Here is a 19,351-nt window from a genome sequence, read left to right on the forward strand (position 1 = left end):
GCAAAGACAATGCGTGTGTTTCATTTGAGTAATTAAAAAAATTGTCATGGTCCAGGTTTTTTTTGGCTCCCTGTTTTTGTGTTTTTGGACTTTTGGACCGTCATTTTTTGTTATTGTGTAGTTCCTGGTTTCTTCCTGCTTCCTTATTTAATCTTTTATATTTCTAGTTCCTAGTTACTTGTTCATTTAGTCTTTTACCTTTTGTGCTCTGTCTTCGTCACTGGCCTCCTGGTTGTCTTCCAGATCCCCATTGCCTGCACCGCCAGCATGAGGTCGTCCTGCAGAGCTCCTTCGTCTGCATGGCTGGCCACACTGTTGGCTCCGTCTCCTTTGGCCACTAATAAAGGAACTAATAAAGGTTAATAAGAGAGGACTATAAGCTACTGGCATACATAAAACAACTATCTGAAGTAATCATACATTAAAAATATACAAAATTTCATAGTAATATTTAAATTAAATTTATATGATAAGTAGAATTATGTGTTGAGAAGTAAGGGAATTGCAATATAAATGAACTGGTTCTTATATAGCGCTTTTCTACTCTTCTGAGCACTCAAAGCGCTTTACACAACTTATGCATTCACACAATTTTCTTAGTACTTTCTAACTAACATTCACACTCCAGATGGATGGGGTTAGTATCTTGCCCAAGGATATTTGGCATACAGACTAGTGGAAGACAGGAATCGAACCACCAACCTTCTGATCAGTAGATGACCTGCTCTACCGCCTGAGCTACACCGTATAGAGCAAAGACATCCAAACATTTCATGTTTATTCAGTTTTTGTAATGCATCAAGAGGTTATCACAAACTACAGTGGGTCTATGTGTTTTATGTGTGAGGGGAAATTAACAAGTGCACATTGTTGCTGTGGGTGTTAGAGCAGTTAAAAATACAATCTGTGAAAAGAGCACAAGGAAGTCTCCACTTCTACATCAGTACTATAGCATACTTCAGTCGATGGAAGGTACTGATCTGAGCTGGCTGCTAACTGTCAGGGTAAGAGAACAGAGTTATTTCTTGTTTAAAGACATTTCTTGACTTGAGCATTTTTTGTACGTTAATAGTCTCACATGTATTTTCAGTAAGTAATGCCTGAAAAGGTTTAGGGCTGCAGTGTGAGATGTGTAAGAATGTTTAACTTTTGTTTTTTTTATCCGTGTCATTTCATATCTTCTTATTCTTAAATGGTTGCATACAGATGGCAAAGCTGTGGCAGCTCCTGCTTCTGTGCAGGGCTGTCTGGTTAGAATGAAAACTGCATCTGTCATGTTCATATCATTTCATGTCTCTTTAAGTTTCAGACACTGTATTTTATATCCAGACTACGCTGCTTCTTGTGTATTACACTTTTACATACTGCAAATTTGTAACTGTGTAGCTCATGTAAGTTACAACTGTCCATTTCATTTGTGTCTTGCAGAGTACGGTACATAAACTCAGGACATGGCTGATCAATACAAGCATCATTCCATACTTTCTGTGCTGGAGTTTACTGCAGACTAACCATACAGTTTGAGTTTGTATTTTGATTTTGTATCTTTGTCTGTGTGTACTTACTCTCTATGTCAGATCCTGCCATTTGCACTATGTGTGAACCTGGAGATTTATAATTTGTCTATTTGCATACATTTACATGGCTGAAATGACAATAAAGTTCACTTTGACTTTTACTTCATGGGTCACATACAACCCAGTTTGAATTTAAGTGGGATCAAACTATTGAATTACAACAAAAAACTATTTTAAAAAGTGTTTTTTAAAAAGTACTATTGCTGAAAACTTTGACATTTAATAAATGATACTTTATAAAGCAAGTGAATATATTTGAGTTTTTCCTGTTTCTTTTTGGATAATGTGTTTGTCAGTAAGAGGGATGTAAAGCTGATAATGAGATTCACCCATGATGTGATCTTACAGTGACTTGCAAGATATTTCTTCCTGGTTTCAAAACAATGAGAAGCGAAAATTGTTGCCCTCCTTCTCTGAAACTGTCCACTTTACAAAGCCAGCAGTTGGCCTGTGGGTCAAATGTTTGAAACTTATTATGGAAATATGAAGTAAATCCATTCACATGTGAACCAGTTGTGTTTGTGAGGTTTTAATTAGCCTTTGTAAAGGGGCAAAATGTAACTTATACATTTAAGTATATTTTGTGTTAAAAAGTTAGATGAATACAGAATTTGATCCTACAGAGCTGTCTATTCAGCCAGGTCAGCCTGGCACAGAAAGGGCTTCTGTGGCCTTTGTTGCTCAGCTTTAACAATATGAGTCCTTCCCATCAACTCAGTTGCACCAGACTGTTATCTGTGTAGGCTAAACCTATTTGATACAGAGGGCCTCACAATATCAGATTTTCACTGCACATCGAAACATTAGTAGTTGAAAGGTCAACTTAGTGTGACATCAACAGAAAAGAGTAAATAAAAAACAATAACTATACAAAAATATGCCAAAAGCTATGTGCATGTTAAACTAAGATTTAAAAAATATATATATGTATATTTTAAAAATTGCCAGTGAATGCTAGGTTTCCCACTATATTCATCTGGTAGGAAAGTTATCCAAATGACATAACACACATCTGGGAATATCCAGCAAACCAATCTCTGGTTATCTGAATATTTTATGCTATATTATATGGTAGAGAAACAGGGAGACGTTTCATGACTTGCTATAACCAGAGACATGTTTAATGGTGGAGACACGGAGAGGTCAGTCAGTTTATTCCTGCTTGTTATATTATTGTTAACATGACTCTCAGCCCGTTACGGACAGTCGCTGCTGGCTGTTGGGTTTACCCTGTTTTAGATTTTAGTGGTAGTAAAATCTAAATAAGTTTATGTTTAAATACAGGTATCATGTCAGAGGCTAAATGAAAAAAGAGAAGAAGACAAAAAAAGTGTGTGATAGATAATCAGACCATCTTAACGCAGTTAGGTTGCTATTTTAGTGCAGTCCTACGAACAAAGTACAGAAGACTATTTAAATAACAATTTAAAACATGACGTAAATCTAATTTAAAAGCCTCTTGTCAGGCACTGACCTCCTTTAAAGACCCGCAAAGTACAGACAGGAAACCTTGGTTGTACTTTACACTTACGTGAGGCTATGACTAATAATTATTTTTAAAAGATGAGACTTAGATCAGATGTTTCCTGTCTATATATTTTGGCTAAATGCTTTTTCACTAATCACTGTTAAAGAACTTGAGTTTTGATTGTGCCCCACTCTTGTTGCAGATTGTTGCAGACCTAACCCTAGCTAATAATTATATAAATATGCAGTCACATGCATGCAGTCATGTAATTCTTAATGGCTTTGAAAATGTTTTATTGCTTCTGTATGCAAATATGCAATAAAACACACATGCAAATGTGCATATCCAATAGGCGGCATGGACACACGCAGCGGCTGCTCCCCGTCCCGACAAAACAGTGTTTCTGTCTTTGTTTTGCTCTTTTTCCTTGTTTTTCACAACACTCATACAGTAGTGAGCTCCTCAAAATCAAGAGAAGCAAATCCCCTAACTTTTTAATAACGGAAGAGCTACGAACCACACTGAGAAACTGTGGACTGCTTCAGAGGCATCTACCACCGGTGACCCCTGCTACTACACCTTGATGGGTCTGTCTAGCACAAACCCGCCGCTGGAACGAGATAATTCAACTACAACAGCAAAAAGCATTGAACACCAAGCAGAGCTCTTTATGTTTCTCGTGCACGAGGAAGACCCAACTGGACAAACGCCGTTCCTTCGCTTGACCCCAGTTGCTCTCGTCCGCTCCCTCGTGACACTGCTCTTATTGAGGTTACATGAATATGCATAGATTCATTAACACATGACGTCTTACATAGGTATACATGTGAACAAAGAGTACCTTGTCTGTGCGTTGTGTAAGAGTGTGTGTGTGTGTGTGTGTGTGTCAAGATGTGATCCTACGAAGACTCCCCATAGCTGGTGCCAGGAGTCTAGCGGTCCATCTAAACAAAAGGCTCTTATACTTAACCAGATACAGAGTAGGTGTCGTCCTATACCATAAATCAGTAAGAGAAGATATAACCTCTCTCATGACCTTAAGGTCTGTGTGTGCATGCCAGAACACTCTGGAAGGCACACAGAGTCTTTACAGACTGCTAAGGATCAAACCTCTATCATTATGCAATCTTTTATAAAACTCTAAGCATATATGAGTAGATATTTCTAAGCATAAATGACAATCCAATAATATAAACCTGACACACCTCGCCCACAGTGGAAACGTCGGGGGCATCTACCATCAGCGACCCCTGTTACAAGATCTCCCCCACAGTGGAAATGTCTCAGGCGGTGCGAGAGGAGACAAAAGAGGGATAAGCGCGGAGGCATCCGAGCAGGCTAGCGGCTAATCCACACAAACCCACTATTCCCACCATCATACTGTCCAACGTGCACTCCCTGGACAACACGCTGGATCATGTACGCTTACTTCAGTCCACCTTGAAGCCAGTGAGAGTGTTGTGTCTTCGTCTTTGTGGAAACTTGGCTTAATAATAACATCACCAAAACCGCCATTCAACTTGACCGGCTAACATGCTTTCAAGCAGACAGAGCTCACTCTGTGTTTACATCAACGATGCCTGGTACCCTGACTCTGTTGTGGCTTGCAAGCACTGTTCACCTCTGCTGGAGCTTATGATCATCAAATGCAGACCGTTCTACCGACCGTTCTATCATGCAGACCCAAAGACTGTGCTTCCCAAACTGCACAAACACATTGAATTTCCCACACGAGGAAACAACATTTTGGACAATGTTTTCACCACCCAGAGAGGAGATTACAAAGCCCTCCCCCTCCCCGACCTTGGTACATCTGATCACATCACTGTTATGCTAATGCCAGCATACAGACCCCTGGTCAAAGTCACCAAACCAGTTTGTAAGCAGTTACGTGTGTGGCCAGAAGGGTTCTCAGAGGCACTGCAAGACTGCTTTTCCACCACAGACGGGGAGATCTTTAAACAGACCGCCACACACAGCAACACCACAGACCTGCAGGAATATACGGAAACTGTCATTGGCTACATCTCAAAATGCATCGATGACATCACAGAGACCAGGACCATCATTGTCCGGGCCAATCAATATAAACCTGACAGTTCCGCCCTTTTTGACATTTATGCTAGAAAAGTTCCCAGTTGTGATCACCTCTTGTCTGACAGTTTCAATGCAAACATTGTCATACTCAGCATCTGTTAATCACCCTAAATTACTGTACACAGTTGACAGATGTATTAGCAGTCCTCTTATTCCTCATTGATCTCATTCAATGGTAAACTGCATCCAACGAGCGAACAAATGAATTGTTAACAGTCAAAAGAGAAATTAATATTTTCAAAAACATCCCAGCTTGGTGGTGCTCCTCCTCTAGGCATGTAAATCACACGTCTCTCTGCAGAGTGGTTTAAGTTCTGCAGGGCGCCATAAGTGTCTCTTCCGGTTGTCTCTATCACTGTTCATAGGACAAAAGTCCAAATGTATGTAAAATAGGAATTCGAACATGCCAGGTGGTTTTGTTGCTTGTCAACATGGCTTTCAGCTATCTCCAAAGCTGCAGGCCTCGTCAGCACTCCGGTTTTATGGCCTCTGTCAACCCCCATCACCTCACTTCAGGCCTTTATCCTGTGGGGGATACTTATGACTCCTCTATTGTCCATTCCTCTCTGCAGAAAAACCCCTCTGTGGAAAGGGTGTTGGATCCAGTTATCTTACTGCTGTTATGATCTCAGCAGTCTTGTAGAAGTGGTCATGGTGCAAATGACAACAACAATGACACAAAGGAAGACCCTGTCCAGAGTGTCATTGTATGCATAGCACAGTGACACAGCATTAATGATGTTCATAGGAAATTGCTGCCATCACCACCATAGCTTCTGGTTCCTGTGCTTTCACAGAATCATGATGCCATCCTTGGACTCCCTCTGCCCTGTCGATTTCAAGCTTGGCACATTCCCCTCATCCTTCAGATGCCCGTCTGTTGTCCACAATATCCTCTGTTGGCCTCTGGAAAGCCCCGTGGCACAGCTCTCATTCCAATGCAGCTTTATGGTTATTGCTGTGGCTCCGGAATCTTCTCATGATGACCAGCAGGGCCCCAATCGACCTTTGACCTCAACCACTGCCTGGGCTGTCAGCTATGCCTGGAATGGTTCTTGCTTATCACTGAGCCTCTGAAGATTTCTCAGGAGATTCCAACCTTTGGGATGATTTCTTCCAGTAATACTCTGACTGCTGCACCTGTATTTCCTTGCTAGGAGGAAAAACTTCTATTTGGAAAGCATGTCAACCATCATCAAACCACATTTCCCTTTAGTGCAGTGAACTTCACTTATAGGCCATCAAAGCCTCATCTGAACATGGATGCACCACTTGTATAGGTTTAATACCTGTAAATGAACTGTTAATCCCACAAATCACTGCAAAAATCATATAAGACATAGAAACCATAGTTTCATGTTAATTCTGGACCCCTCCTCTTGACGCATGGACACTCCCATGAGTCAACTCATCAAAACTAGATTGCTTCCTTAAAGAAAAAGGTTAGCTAGATAATTTCCCAGGCAACATCAGGGCGTCTCATCTGGAGTAGCACCACTCCAGACCTGTAACCCTGCAATAAAAGATGTTAGTGTGTTTTGCATATTAAGGTTGCTTAACACCTGGCTCCACCAGGAGCCTGCATACACACCGGCGTTGCCTGGAAAACAAGATCTGAAAGTCAAATCAAACTTCACACTTCAAACAATTGTATCATAAGAGTAAGAAAGTATTCAGCATCAAAGACAAGTATCATGTGCAGGTCTTCTCAAATCATTAAACCACAATTATTGCCATAATTCGCCCCAGACATGGATCATCCCATGTATTTAGTTAACATTACAGTAATCGGTGACTTTTCCCTAAGTAATGTCACTCACACGTTACATCACTTACGAGCTCAATAGTGGTCAGCTAATGAGCCCCATACTAAACTATTCCAAAAACACTGCACCTCTCATCTGTTTTCTCATGTCACTTGTCTGTCTTTGCTGAATCCTCTACATGCACTCTTAGAAAAAACAAACATTAGCCAAATACACGGTTCATCCTGGTGGTCAGGCATAGGCCAACAGATTCCCGAGGTGCTGTAAAAGGTCATAAAGTTAACTAGGGCTGAACAATATAGCGCATTTGCGATAATATCGCGATATGATCAAGTGCAATTTTCTAACCGCAAAGGCTGCGATTATACTCTGTTTACGTGACATGCGCGAGTAAAACATGTGATATGATCAAACGAGATTGTCTAACCACAGAGGCTGCACTCTGGTCACGTGACACGGGGAGCAAAGTTTTGAAACAGTCTACCGAGAGTGAACTAGCAAGCAAAGCTGTAGCCTACACAATGGCCTCAGGTTCAACAGAACCAGAGCCTGCGGGGATGCTAGTACCAAAGAGGAACTGCACATCAGCCATGTGGGAATATTTTGGGTTTAAAAGAGATGATGTCGCACAGAGTCAGGTACTGTGTAAAACCTGTCTTGGTAGAGTTTCTACATCTCGGGAAACACTACAATTTGTACCAGCACCTTAAGACTCAGCACAAAACAGAGTATGATAGATGTATGGCTAAAAAATCTAGTAGTGTACAGAATAAACCTAGTAACGTTACTCGGCAAGGATCACTGACCGAACTGTTTGAAGGTGTTACGCCATATGAACGCACTTCAAAACGGCACGTGGAAATCACCAAAGCAGTAACCCACTGCATCGCGAAGACATGATACCCGTCAATACGGTGACCAAGCCTGGGTTCAATAATTTGGTAACTACACTGGATAAGAGGTACAGAATGCCCTCCCCGCACGTATGTTCGGTCAGACTGCAATACCCGAGCTACATATGCAATGTAGGCGGAGGGTTGCAGCGGAGTTAAAGGCTGTTGAGTTTTTTTTGCGGCGACAACAGACATGTGGTCAAACCGTACAGCAGAGCCCTATCAAAGTCTGACGGTGCATTACATTACCGAAGACCTCCACCTCAAAGCTCGCAGCCTACAAACGGCCTACTTCCCGAAGACCACACAGGAAAACATTGCTGCTGGCCTGAGAGAGAGGGCTTGCGTGTTGGGATCTCCCTGAAGACAACCTTGTCTGCATAACGACGGACAACGCGTCAAATATGGTGAAAGCAGCACAGCTGAACGAATGGACCAGGCTCCAGTGTTTGGGACACAGATTACATCTTGCGATTGGTAAGTTACTGCCGAGAGTGAGAGAGAGAGAGAGAGAGAGAGAGAGAGAGAGAGAGTGTGTGTGCGTGGCATGCATGCATCACATGCGCGAGCCTGTGTATCACTCTCTCCCACAAACACACCACACTATTATTTATCTTGTTCTTTACTGCTGTTAATTCTAGATATGTTATGTCAACCCCACACTGATGTACCCACCTCTTCTTATGTATTTTCTTTTTGTTTTGTCTTATGGTCTTATGTTCTTGTATGTCATGATGTATGTAACAATAGCTTTGGCAACACTGTTCCCATAGTCATGCTAATAAAGCAACTTTGAATTTGAGAGAGAGAGAGAGAAATGGTGAAACCTTGCATCATAACTGCAATTGTATGTCTAACACTAATTTTACTTTTTACTTTATTTTTTTTCCCTCCAGAAAATGCAATCAAAGATGGTAGAGTATCAAGAGCAATTGGGCTGTGCAAGAAGTTGGTGGGGCACTTCTCGCACAGTTGGAAGAAAAAGGCAGCACTCACTGAGGCACAGAAGGAGCTTAAGCTTCCTGAGCACTCTCTCATTACTGAGTGCCCTACAAGATGGGGGTCCAAAGAGAAAATGATTGCCAGAGTGCTGGAACAGATGAAAGCCATATCGCAGGTATTGACAGGTGACCGACATGCACGCTCCCTCATCCCAACCTGGCAGGATGCTGAAGTGTTGAAGTCCATTCATAAGGCGCTGCATCCTCTCTCCGAATTTACTGATGCTCTTTCTGGAGAAGAGTATGTGAGCATCTCCTACCTCAAGCCAGTTCTCCATCTTCTGGCAACATCAGTCTTGGCTGAAGATGCTGAGGACACTGATCTGACTAGATCAATTAAAACCAAGGTCCTGGCATACCTCAACGACAAGTATAGTGACCTCAACACCCAGGAGCTTTTGGATGTTGCTAGGTTCAAAACGCAATACATCAGCGCAGACAACCTTCCTGCCATTAAGGCCCGATTGAAGACAGAAATGGTGGAATCGGCTAGACGTACACATAATCAGGTAAATCCTTGAAAATTACATTTCCACAAACACATAATATTTATATATAAGCTAACTGCAAAACTAATGTCTCTCTTCCCATCTGGCAGGAGAAGAGGTCTCGCACTGAAACTGCTCAAAATTCTCCAAGTGCACAGGCCTCTGGGGGAAAGGCAAAGAAGACTCTTGGTAGTCTTTTTAAAACCAGTGCGGCCTCTTCAGCTTTGCCTCTGCCACTTGAAGATGTCGTGGAGGCAGAGTTGAATAGTTACCTGTTGACCCCTGTCATTGACGGAGAGGATGATCCCTTAGCCTGGTGGAAGGTGCACAACATTCACTTTCCACGACTGTGCAAGATGGCCCGCAAATATCTGTGTGTGCCAGCCACAAGTGCCCCCTCAGAGCGTCTGTTCAGCACTGGAGGGAATATAGTGACCTGCACTCGCTCATCCTTAAAGCCAGCAAAAGTAGATATGCTGGTCTTCCTAGCAAAAAACCTGTGAGCTAGGATGATTATGGCTAGCTGAGCCATACTCATTGTGCACTTTAGTTTGTGCTGTGTTGCTGTTACTTACTGCAGATAATCAAGATGTTCAGCCAGTTTTAATTTAAAGGCGTGTTTGTGTGTGTGTTTATACAATTGCTATTATGTTTGCACTTTATGTGTAATGTTACTGACTGCAGAGATCAGTAAGATGTGTGTATTTTTATTTATTAGTTTTATTTATTTAATATTATTTTTTAATTTAATGACTGTCTAGTAGTTCACAGATGTCGAAAAACTGAGTGTGGTAACGCCACTGATTTTTTTTATGTATATTTCTGCAATCTGCACATTGTACTGACTTTCATTTTAATGTTTACACCAGGGTTCCTTGTCAGCACTTTATGCTCAGATGTTTGTAAGCTAAAAATAAACTATTGTGTATGTTCAAATATACTGTTGTGATTGAAGAAGTTAAATAAAAATGTCAGTCATCAATTCATGCATCACCTCATGTCATCATAACAGAGGTCTGTCTTCCAGGAAAGAACAGTTTAAAATTAATGTAATATAGTATTGGCCATACTATATGATGTATTGCTTGTCTTTGTTTAATAATACAGAAGACAAAGACCTTAAAAAATAATCGCATATCGCATCGCAATATTGGGGCAAAAAAATCGCAATTAGATTATTTTCCATAATCGTTCAGCCCTAAAGTTAACCATCCATAGCTGTGAAAAGAAGTGACACTGGTTTCAACACAGTATATGTCTCACACCGTATTCACATTTTTCCCCTGTAATATTCAACATCTTTCCAACAACACAGTGTAATTGCATAACCAACATATAGCCTGTAAGCACAGGTTCCTTCACACATAAACCCAGTAATCCTGTGGTAGAAAAAACATCAACCAGTTGTGTCCTGCTAGAAACCACATGATCAAATCACATGATCAACCCTCTGCTGTAGAAAAGAGAATGTAAATGTTAGCGCTGCGCAGGTGTATACACACTTTCTCACAGTGATCTCTGTGAGCAACACAAGGTAGTGAATAACACCCTTGATAAATTCAAAACACCCAGAAAAATTACAGTTAAAAAGGTTAAATTTGCAGAGTCCACATAGTCATGTGACCCAAGTTTCCTTTTCTGGTCTCCTCCTGCTCCTGCAACAAGAGACACACACAGATATACATCCACACCTTTATCAGGTGGGGGTTAACTTCACACAGACGTCAGTCAAGTCTTGTCAGCTTTTACCAGCCAGTCAGTTCCCCATTTTTATTTCACCCATTATTCATTCATTCATTCATTCTTTGCTGATAGTGGAACCTATCGTCGCATTTCGTTTCCACCCTCAGCAAAATGAAGTCATTTCAAAAAGAAAAAGAAGAATTTTAGATCGGATTATCTCGCTGAATCCTTTTTGGCAGGAACTTACTTTCTAATTGTCCCAGATAAGTGGCTTTCTCCCAAGCCCATTTTAATGTGGAGAAACTCACTTGCAACAGTTTTCCTGACGACGTGTCGTATAGCGCTTTCGTTCTAATCGTGCAGATCCGCTCAAACGACAGAGATTACCAAACAAAACTTTCAGTGCACTGTGAAAGTATCAAAATAAAAGGCCTTGTTAAGTCATGACACATGCTCCTCATCTCAGGAGGGTAAATCATACCAAACCTAATTGGTAGGCTCAACTTTACAACAAAATTTCAAATTCAGCATTTGATAACAAGTGTCTGTTAAATTTACACTATTTTAACACTGATGAGAGATAACAAGCTGATCTTCATTGCACGTGTGTTTGTGTTATTAGGCAGGTTTAATCGATGTCTGTGGAGCTGCACCTCCAGCAGGGCATGTTCTTAAAGCTGCCTTTCCTACACACTTCTTTGCTATTATTTGATCAACTTTTAACTAATTAGCTATTAGTCCACTGGTGTTTGTATCACTTTTCATCACACTGAGTGACTTGGACAAGATAATAAACAGACTCACATGCTTAAGGTGCTGTCTAATCTTCACGAGCTCTATTGTATTTGTAAGTGTTAGTAGGGTTAATACATTTTCTGTTGTGTGTGTGTGATTTTGTATATGTTTCTCTTTGCAGTGTTTCAGACTCCTTCACAATTTTCCCACTTAAGCGGTCAGTTTTCTTTTTCCCAGGTTTGCTAACCCAAATTTTGATTTCCCATATTAAATAACAGCATTCCTCTGTGTTTTCACCTACTCCTCTCACTCCGTTGTCCTCTCCCACTTCAACAGTCCAATAGCAGGCAGTTCTCTTTCAGCTTTGTCCTGTGTTTCCCACTGTCTCTTCTTGCCATTTTACTCCAAAAGTGGCATATATCAAACTCCAACAGTCTCCTCAAAAGTCCTCTTCGCAGGCACAGTGAAGTTGCAGCTTGTTGGAAACACAGTGCCATTCATCCAGTCAGTCAGGATGATGGGTTTTCTTTTCTTCTCTGATGCTGTTTGTCCACACTGCTGCTGCTTAATGGGTGTCTCTGCTCAGGACTCTGCTGCTGTCTCTTTAACTGCCACGTTATTGCTCTTTGGAACTGCATTCCTCGTCTTCAGAGAGGAGTGAGAGCTCGCTTGTGAGGTTGAGGAACACATGACGCTGTAAACAATTCAGCCAGAAACTTGGCCTGAACGTTTCCAATGATGTTAACCTATAACTTTCTTCCGACCGCTGCATGTGGAAAATTGATCCAGGTCTGCTTTTCACCTAAAAGTGACAAACTAAGACATTTTTCATTATTATCATCACTGCTTAAACAACACACCTCTCTCTCTCTGTTTTTTGAACTCTCCTTTCTTAAAAGCAGAAAATGAGATTGTAGTTGTTCTTGGCTGAGAAACACGAAACCTTTTTCCTATTATTATTTTTCATCTACAATGTAAATTTTGTTTCTTTTTTGTTCTTTTTTCCACTACGATAGCTGGTGACCTGCAGAATCACCGCTCTCACAGTTGGAGACAATTACTTTTACACAGCGCACACACACTCTGCGACATCAGGCACATTCACACTCACTTTTTTCCATCTGCATAAATAAATCACATGCCCAATGGTATGTGCCATAGTGATCCATAACTATGATCACAAGTTTATTTAGTTATTTTTCAACCCAACAAAACAAATAAGCAAAAACATGATGCTGATACTATGAACACTCTACACACGAGTCAAGATGCAGGAAAACTGCTGCGCATCTGAGTTGTGAGGAAGAAGCTGAACTCACGGATATGCTACATACTCGAGTTATCATAGTTCTGTTTCCCTCTCTCTAATGAGTTCTCAGCCAGCTCCTGCTCTGATAATGTGTAGCTTGCTCATCAGCTCAGAAGAGACCGCAACGCAACCTCACACAGTGGTTGCGTGCTTTGCCGCACACAGTGGCAAAGACTTGCACAATGATAAAGACTTTCATATTCAATTCAGCTTCTCCATCATGTAGTTTTAGCTGTTTTATACAGGGTTCAGCATATTAGTTGTTTTTATAGGTGTGCTCTATATCTCAATAATGGCTCATAATAGGATGACAGTTTTTCAAACAGGTCAAGTGCCTCTATGCACTTCATTAGTTTAAATATTTTCCTTGTATTCTTCATCTCATATGTCATTGCACTGAATTTGAGCAACCCTAAGCTTAATGCAGATTATTTTTAACAATTGGTTAAATCTATGGTCTGGAGCACAGGCTGTTGTTGATCAGGGCAATCTAAACATGTGTGTGTATACTAGTCATTTATTACAGTTGGGGCTCCTCAGGTTTGCGATTAGGGCACTCTCTGGCGAAGTGACCTATTTCCCCACACCTGTGACACTTTTCATTCCTCCGCTTTTGTCCACCCCTGGGTCTCCACCTATCTCTACTTCCTCTATTCTTGCCTCTATTCTGCCCTCTTCCAGCCTGCCCCTGGAAAAAGGTCTCGTCTGCTAAGAAGGCAGCGGCCGCAGAGCTTTGCGACTTCTTCTGTTTCCTTAATTACTTCCTGTGCATGGTGGGTCCAGTTCATGCATTCAGCAGACCCGCCAGAGTAATGATGAACATTTTGTTTCCTAATGAAATCAGCAATGAGTGGGTGAGGCCGTTCATCAGAGCATAGCTTAACTGCTGCTGATGTGGGCTGGCCTTGTCTGCACACTCTCCAAGGCTGCTGTGTTGTCTGAAAACTTCTAACATTTGACATTTTCCAGCGACCAGTTTATCCTCAAAATCACAGTTTTTATGAGAATATAAATACCTCGCGCTGCCGGGAGCAAATTCTTGCATGAATGTGTCGTCTCCCTGTGAGGCAGTCTTACTTGCTCGGGAACCCGTAATAACAACAACAACAGTGTCACAGACCACACCTGCTCCGCAGTCATTCACACAAACACAAAATAGGCCTATTACTTTAGCAGAGTGAAGCTGATCCCCCACCCACTTGAAACGTAAAGGGAAATAGGCGGAGCGGCTAGTGCTACATTTGTGCAGGTAAAATTAGCGTTTGTGCTGCTACGGTTTCTGAGATATTAAACTTTATTTTATAGGTCATTCAAAGGTCACCATCCCCACAGACTGCTCCAAAACAGACCAAAATGGTCTACTTTTTTATTGCTACATTTGTGCTGATTTGTGCAGGTAAAATTAGCGTTTGTGCTGCTACAGTTTCTGAGATATTAAACTTTATTTTATAGGTCATTCAAAGGTCACCATCCCCACAGACTGCTCCAAAATGGACCAAAATGGTCTACTTTTTTAGTGCTACATTTGTGCAGGTAAAATTAGCGTTTGTGCTGCTATGGTTTCTGAGATATTAAACTTTATTTTATAGGTCATTCAAAGGTCACCATCCCCACAGACTGCTCCAAAATGGACCAAAATGGTCTACTTTTTTAGTGCTACATTTGTGCTGATTTGTGCAGGTAAAATTAGCGTTTGTGCTGCTACAGTTTCTGAGATATTAAACTTTATTTTATAGGTCATTCAAAGGTCACCACCCCCCCAGACTGCTCCAAAACAGACCAAAATGGTCTACTTTTTTAGTGCTACATTTGTGCAGGTAAAATTAGCGTTTGTGCTGCTATGGTTTCTGAGATATTAAAAGTTATATTTTTTGCTGATGACGTCACCCCCCCCCAGACTGCTCCAAAACAGACCAAAATGGTCTACTTTTTTAGTGCTACGTTTGTGCTGATTTGCGCAGGTAAAATTAGCGTTTGTGCTGCTACAGTTTCTGAGATATAACGATTTTAATTCTTACGGCCGTATAACATTCTTACGCTGTATAACACCAGTGTCTGTGGCAGTGAGTTTCAGCAGCTGTGGAGTTTTGCACTTTTATATAGAAGACTGTCCAGTTTTCTTAGGCTTGCTGCATATTAAGGTTTATTAGTTTACGCTTTAGTAACACAATTTAATCAGCGGAAAGGTCGATATTTCTTTTGTTACCAGTGCAGAAACGTACACAAGGTAGGCTAAAGTTTTTACTTTTTTTCTGTGGAAAACTGAGTTTCATGTGAAGTGATTCATGTATACCTGAATTATTATTATTTTTTACATACCCAGTTGGCCTCTATGATTTTGTTTTGAATTATATATGTTCATTATTATTAATGTAGCTGTCTCAGAAAAAATAAAGTGTTTGCTTTCATAGGTTGCTACCTACGTGTAGAAAACTGAATATTCCACAGCACCTAGGCCAGGGATCTTCAACCTGCGGCTCTAAAGCAACATGTGGCTCTCCAGCCCCTCCACTGTGGCTCTTATAAGACCAAGTAAGTTATGTTTTATTATAAAGACAACAAGAAAGGGTTCTGTTAACAGTTTGTTTTTTATGAAATATCTGCAGTGACTATTCACAGAATGTACAAGGCTTTTAAAAGTAATTTAATGTTTCTTAGCTTCAAATCCGTTTACTGTAATTTTCAAGTTGGTTGCCCATCTTTCCTAATTTTCAATTATTATGGAAAGGACTCACTTAGCTGGCTTCATTTTAACAAATACTTTTTTCCGTTATAAAGCTTTGATGATTCATTTTCTTATAAAATCTAAAAATAAACAATTTTATTTACATTTCCATAGCTTACACGATACAACAACTCATTTTCTAGATATTTATAAGCTCTTTCTTTTTTTAGGCTCTAGACAGGTTTTGTAGCAGCAGGGGAAAAAGGGGCCCTTTGAACTGAAAAGGATGCTGACCCCTGACTTACGCCACAAGGTCAACACAAAACAAATACAGAAAAATTATTGACAGAAAAATGGAACGGTTACTTTCAAGGTTACAGGTGAAGGTGACTGGGTGTGTAAAAGCAAATATGCATCAGACTGACAAAGAAAAGAGTGTTAAAAGATTTTTAATTTAGAACTTTAACTTTATATGCAAAACTGAACTTAGTGATAACACACACTAGCCATATTGAACACATGTAACTGTAAAGAATCAAATAAAACAGAAAAATGCAGGCAGCACTCATTATACTGTGTATAACACAGCATGGGGTTGTATTTTTTTCTCCTGTCACTCCATTTCTCAGGTCATCATAGAACTCCCACACACATGGAGCTCTCCTGCAGTATGCAGTGTAATGCCCCAAACCATCAGTGGTCATCTTTCCATGGAAAGCAATTAATGCCCTCAAAGTGAACGACTTTCCTTGGAGAACCAGGTTGGAGGGAAATTCATTCAGTGGAAATTCTGTTTGGTTTGCAAGGTCAGTATCAATCCACACGATATCTCCAATGTTGTAGCTGTGAGTAACTGTCCCTGCACAGAGCTCATTTCCTGTGGTGCTGTCTTCTGTTTTGAATTCTGATGGACACAGAGATGGATTGGAGAGTGGCCTGAGGCAGGAGACTCAGGTAGGCCAAGTCCTGCTTCCACAGCAGTGCCAAGATGAGCCATACCAGACTCTTTGAGGACAGAGATGGCAGGAGAAACAAATGGCACTTGCCTTGTCATCCCTTTGCTGAGGTAGCAGTGCTGTGAAGAGCAGTGTTTGGTAAAATAAACACTTGAGATGTTCCTCATTGTCTTAGCAATTACAGCGGAGATATTGTACTGAGCATAGATTTGGATCGCACCAGACCTCAACTGGACAGCTTCAAACATTACATTAAGCAGCTCTGCTCTCCTCCTGTAGGTTTGTTGGGTCACACCATCTGTGGCAATGGCTTTCACCAGCTGCAAGACTGGGTTTTCACTGTCCTTCAGAACAGCAATTTGAAATGTGGAGCTGTCACAGAAGGCACAACATAAGCACTGAAAAAATGCATCAAATGCACAGGTATTGAGCACAGAGATTGATGATTCCCCTAATCTAATAGGCTGATGAAGGTTTCCATCTTTTAATAATCCCACCTTCACTCTTTTGGCCCCAAAAGATTCATCTGGATGGAGCCATTCGGTACATGGAGAGAGGTAGGAAGTCCTCTTCCTTTTTTTGGGTGGAACAGCTAGGCCCCTCCAGTTCTCAACTGCATCTTCAGCCTTGAGAATGTTTGTGGCAGCATCAGATCCCACAAACGGGTAAGCATCCATTTTTATTTTGTCTTCTGCACTATGAGTCGTCATGGATCCAGAATTGGCATCTGTGACTTTCAGTGATCCCACTGTTGCCTCATCTGGCCAGATTTGCCATTTGGTCTCAGCAGTTTTTTCACAACTGAACCGGTTGCATCAAAAAACACAGTTGGGGGAGATTTTTTTTGACAATGTCTTGTAAACATGCATCTGTGTTTGACTCCAGTAGTGACAGAAAAACCTGTCCAGTCCAATATCTCGGATGCTACCACTGTGAGGAACACTATATTTTAACAATTGCAGAGATGCAATGGGGTCCTTATCTCCTAATTCCAAGTCTTTTCTCTCTTGTTTGGCTTTTCGCAGAGTGGCCAAATTTGGAAGGTGGCTTGGCTCACGATCTCCAACATCCATCAGATCTGCTGCCTTCGCTGACCTCCGCCGGTTCCATTCTGCCCTCACACAGCTCTTTAGTGATCTGTTCACGCAGGTTTCCAGACATGAACCGCTTGGAGTGGCCAGTGTGCAGGGAGAGATCTGTATTTCTCATGAAACACTGGAGCACCATTGGACTATTAATTGCTGGCTGTCTGTCACATGACATTTCTAACTGGCCATGACACTCCTTACAGTCATGTCAGTAATGTCCAGATAATTATTGTTGACAGTTGGATGGACCTTTGCTCTTCGGAACACAAGTGTACATGTATTTTTGATCTTCTTCCATATAAGATCGTTGATGATATGAGTCCAAGTGCCAGGCTTCAAAATTGTGTATTCCCTTTTTTGGGTAGGAGGAAACTTGTCATTGTATTCAACCTTTTCAGGAATAAATTTAACCCAGTCCTCAAAAGGGACTTCTAGTTCAAAAGCTTGACAGTTTTCTTGTCCAGGAGAAATGCAATGTGAATCTAACTCTCCTTCACTATTACTTTCCTGATCACTGATTTCCAAAGCTGACCAGATGTTGTGTCTATTTAGCTTCACAAAAGTGTACAGGGCCTTTGCTGACATCTTGTCTTCTAGCTGCTGACTCAGCTCTTTCCAGACTGGTGCAGCTGGAGTGGCTATTTTGCCATTTTGGACTATGGCCTCTTTTGAATTGCAAAGAATTGCAAAAATGGAAACCTTGTCTACAGATGGCTTTCGAGGCATCTAAATAAAAAAAAACACACTATGATTATGATGGAGCAAAACATGATTTCTGACCTATATATACAGCCGGGAGCAACCCCTCCCCCAAGTTCTCCACCAAACTACACTTTCATATTTTGTGGAATTATTGTTTTTAAGATGAAGTGTAGAATTATAGGAATTATTTTAGGGTTACTGTTCATAACCATCATCTTTATCATTGCATTAATTATCATTTCATCCAAGCATTTATTGAAGTGCTGGCATTAGGTTATAATTTGTATTACAGGGGTTATCATAATCAAATATTAACAGGTTTATTACAGGTTGAATCTATAATTTAAAGGTTTCTGAATGTTTTTATATTCTTACACATAGTCTTCAGTGGGGGAGAAGCTGATTGCAGGCTGACAGGAAACGGTGTGCTTTTGCAAAAGTGAAACCAAAACCAGAGTTTTGATGATGCTATTATCATCTTTTATGCATTTATACGTCTGATTAAGCTTTGATTAAGTTTTAAGTAGTTGTAGTAGATTGAAATATTTGTTTTATACATTTTACATAGAAGTTAAGATCATCACAACACAGGATGGCCTTAGCCTGGTTGCCTCACGTGAGGTCAACTAAGGTGCAGAGAGCAGATGCACACTCTGTGTACGCACAGACACATACACACACACACTGTTGGGGTGTAGGTGAGAGTTGACTGATGAAGCAGTAGATGCACGATGCGAGAGCTGAGCTGGCTTACGGAAACCACCGGGAGAAGATGGAAGCCAGTGTACTTTTAATTGTGCCTTAAGTTGTCAAATAGAACATTTGTGGTTTTGAAGCTGATGTATGTGATGACGCAATGAGGGGGGCGTCACTAAATATACTCTGATGCATATAAAACTGTATTTTGATGTTAGGAGGATGAG

At 41.0% G+C, this 19,351-nt stretch overlaps 1 protein-coding gene across 1 annotated transcript; it reads left to right on the forward strand.

Moving 5' to 3' along the window:
- Nucleotides 1–9,230: 9,230 nt before the first annotated feature.
- LOC120440788 (E3 SUMO-protein ligase ZBED1-like) lies at nt 9,231–10,386 on the forward strand. Its single transcript, XM_039614037.1, has 2 exons — nt 9,231–9,311; nt 9,401–10,386. The coding sequence occupies exons 1-2, from the start codon at nt 9,279–9,281 to the stop codon at nt 9,791–9,793; spliced, it is 426 nt and encodes a 141-aa protein (XP_039469971.1). The 5' UTR covers nt 9,231–9,278; the 3' UTR covers nt 9,794–10,386.
- Nucleotides 10,387–19,351: the final 8,965 nt, after the last annotated feature.

This window comes from Oreochromis aureus, linkage group 6 (assembly GCF_013358895.1).
Source record: "Oreochromis aureus strain Israel breed Guangdong linkage group 6, ZZ_aureus, whole genome shotgun sequence".
Classification (NCBI taxonomy): Eukaryota; Metazoa; Chordata; class Actinopteri; order Cichliformes; family Cichlidae; genus Oreochromis; species Oreochromis aureus.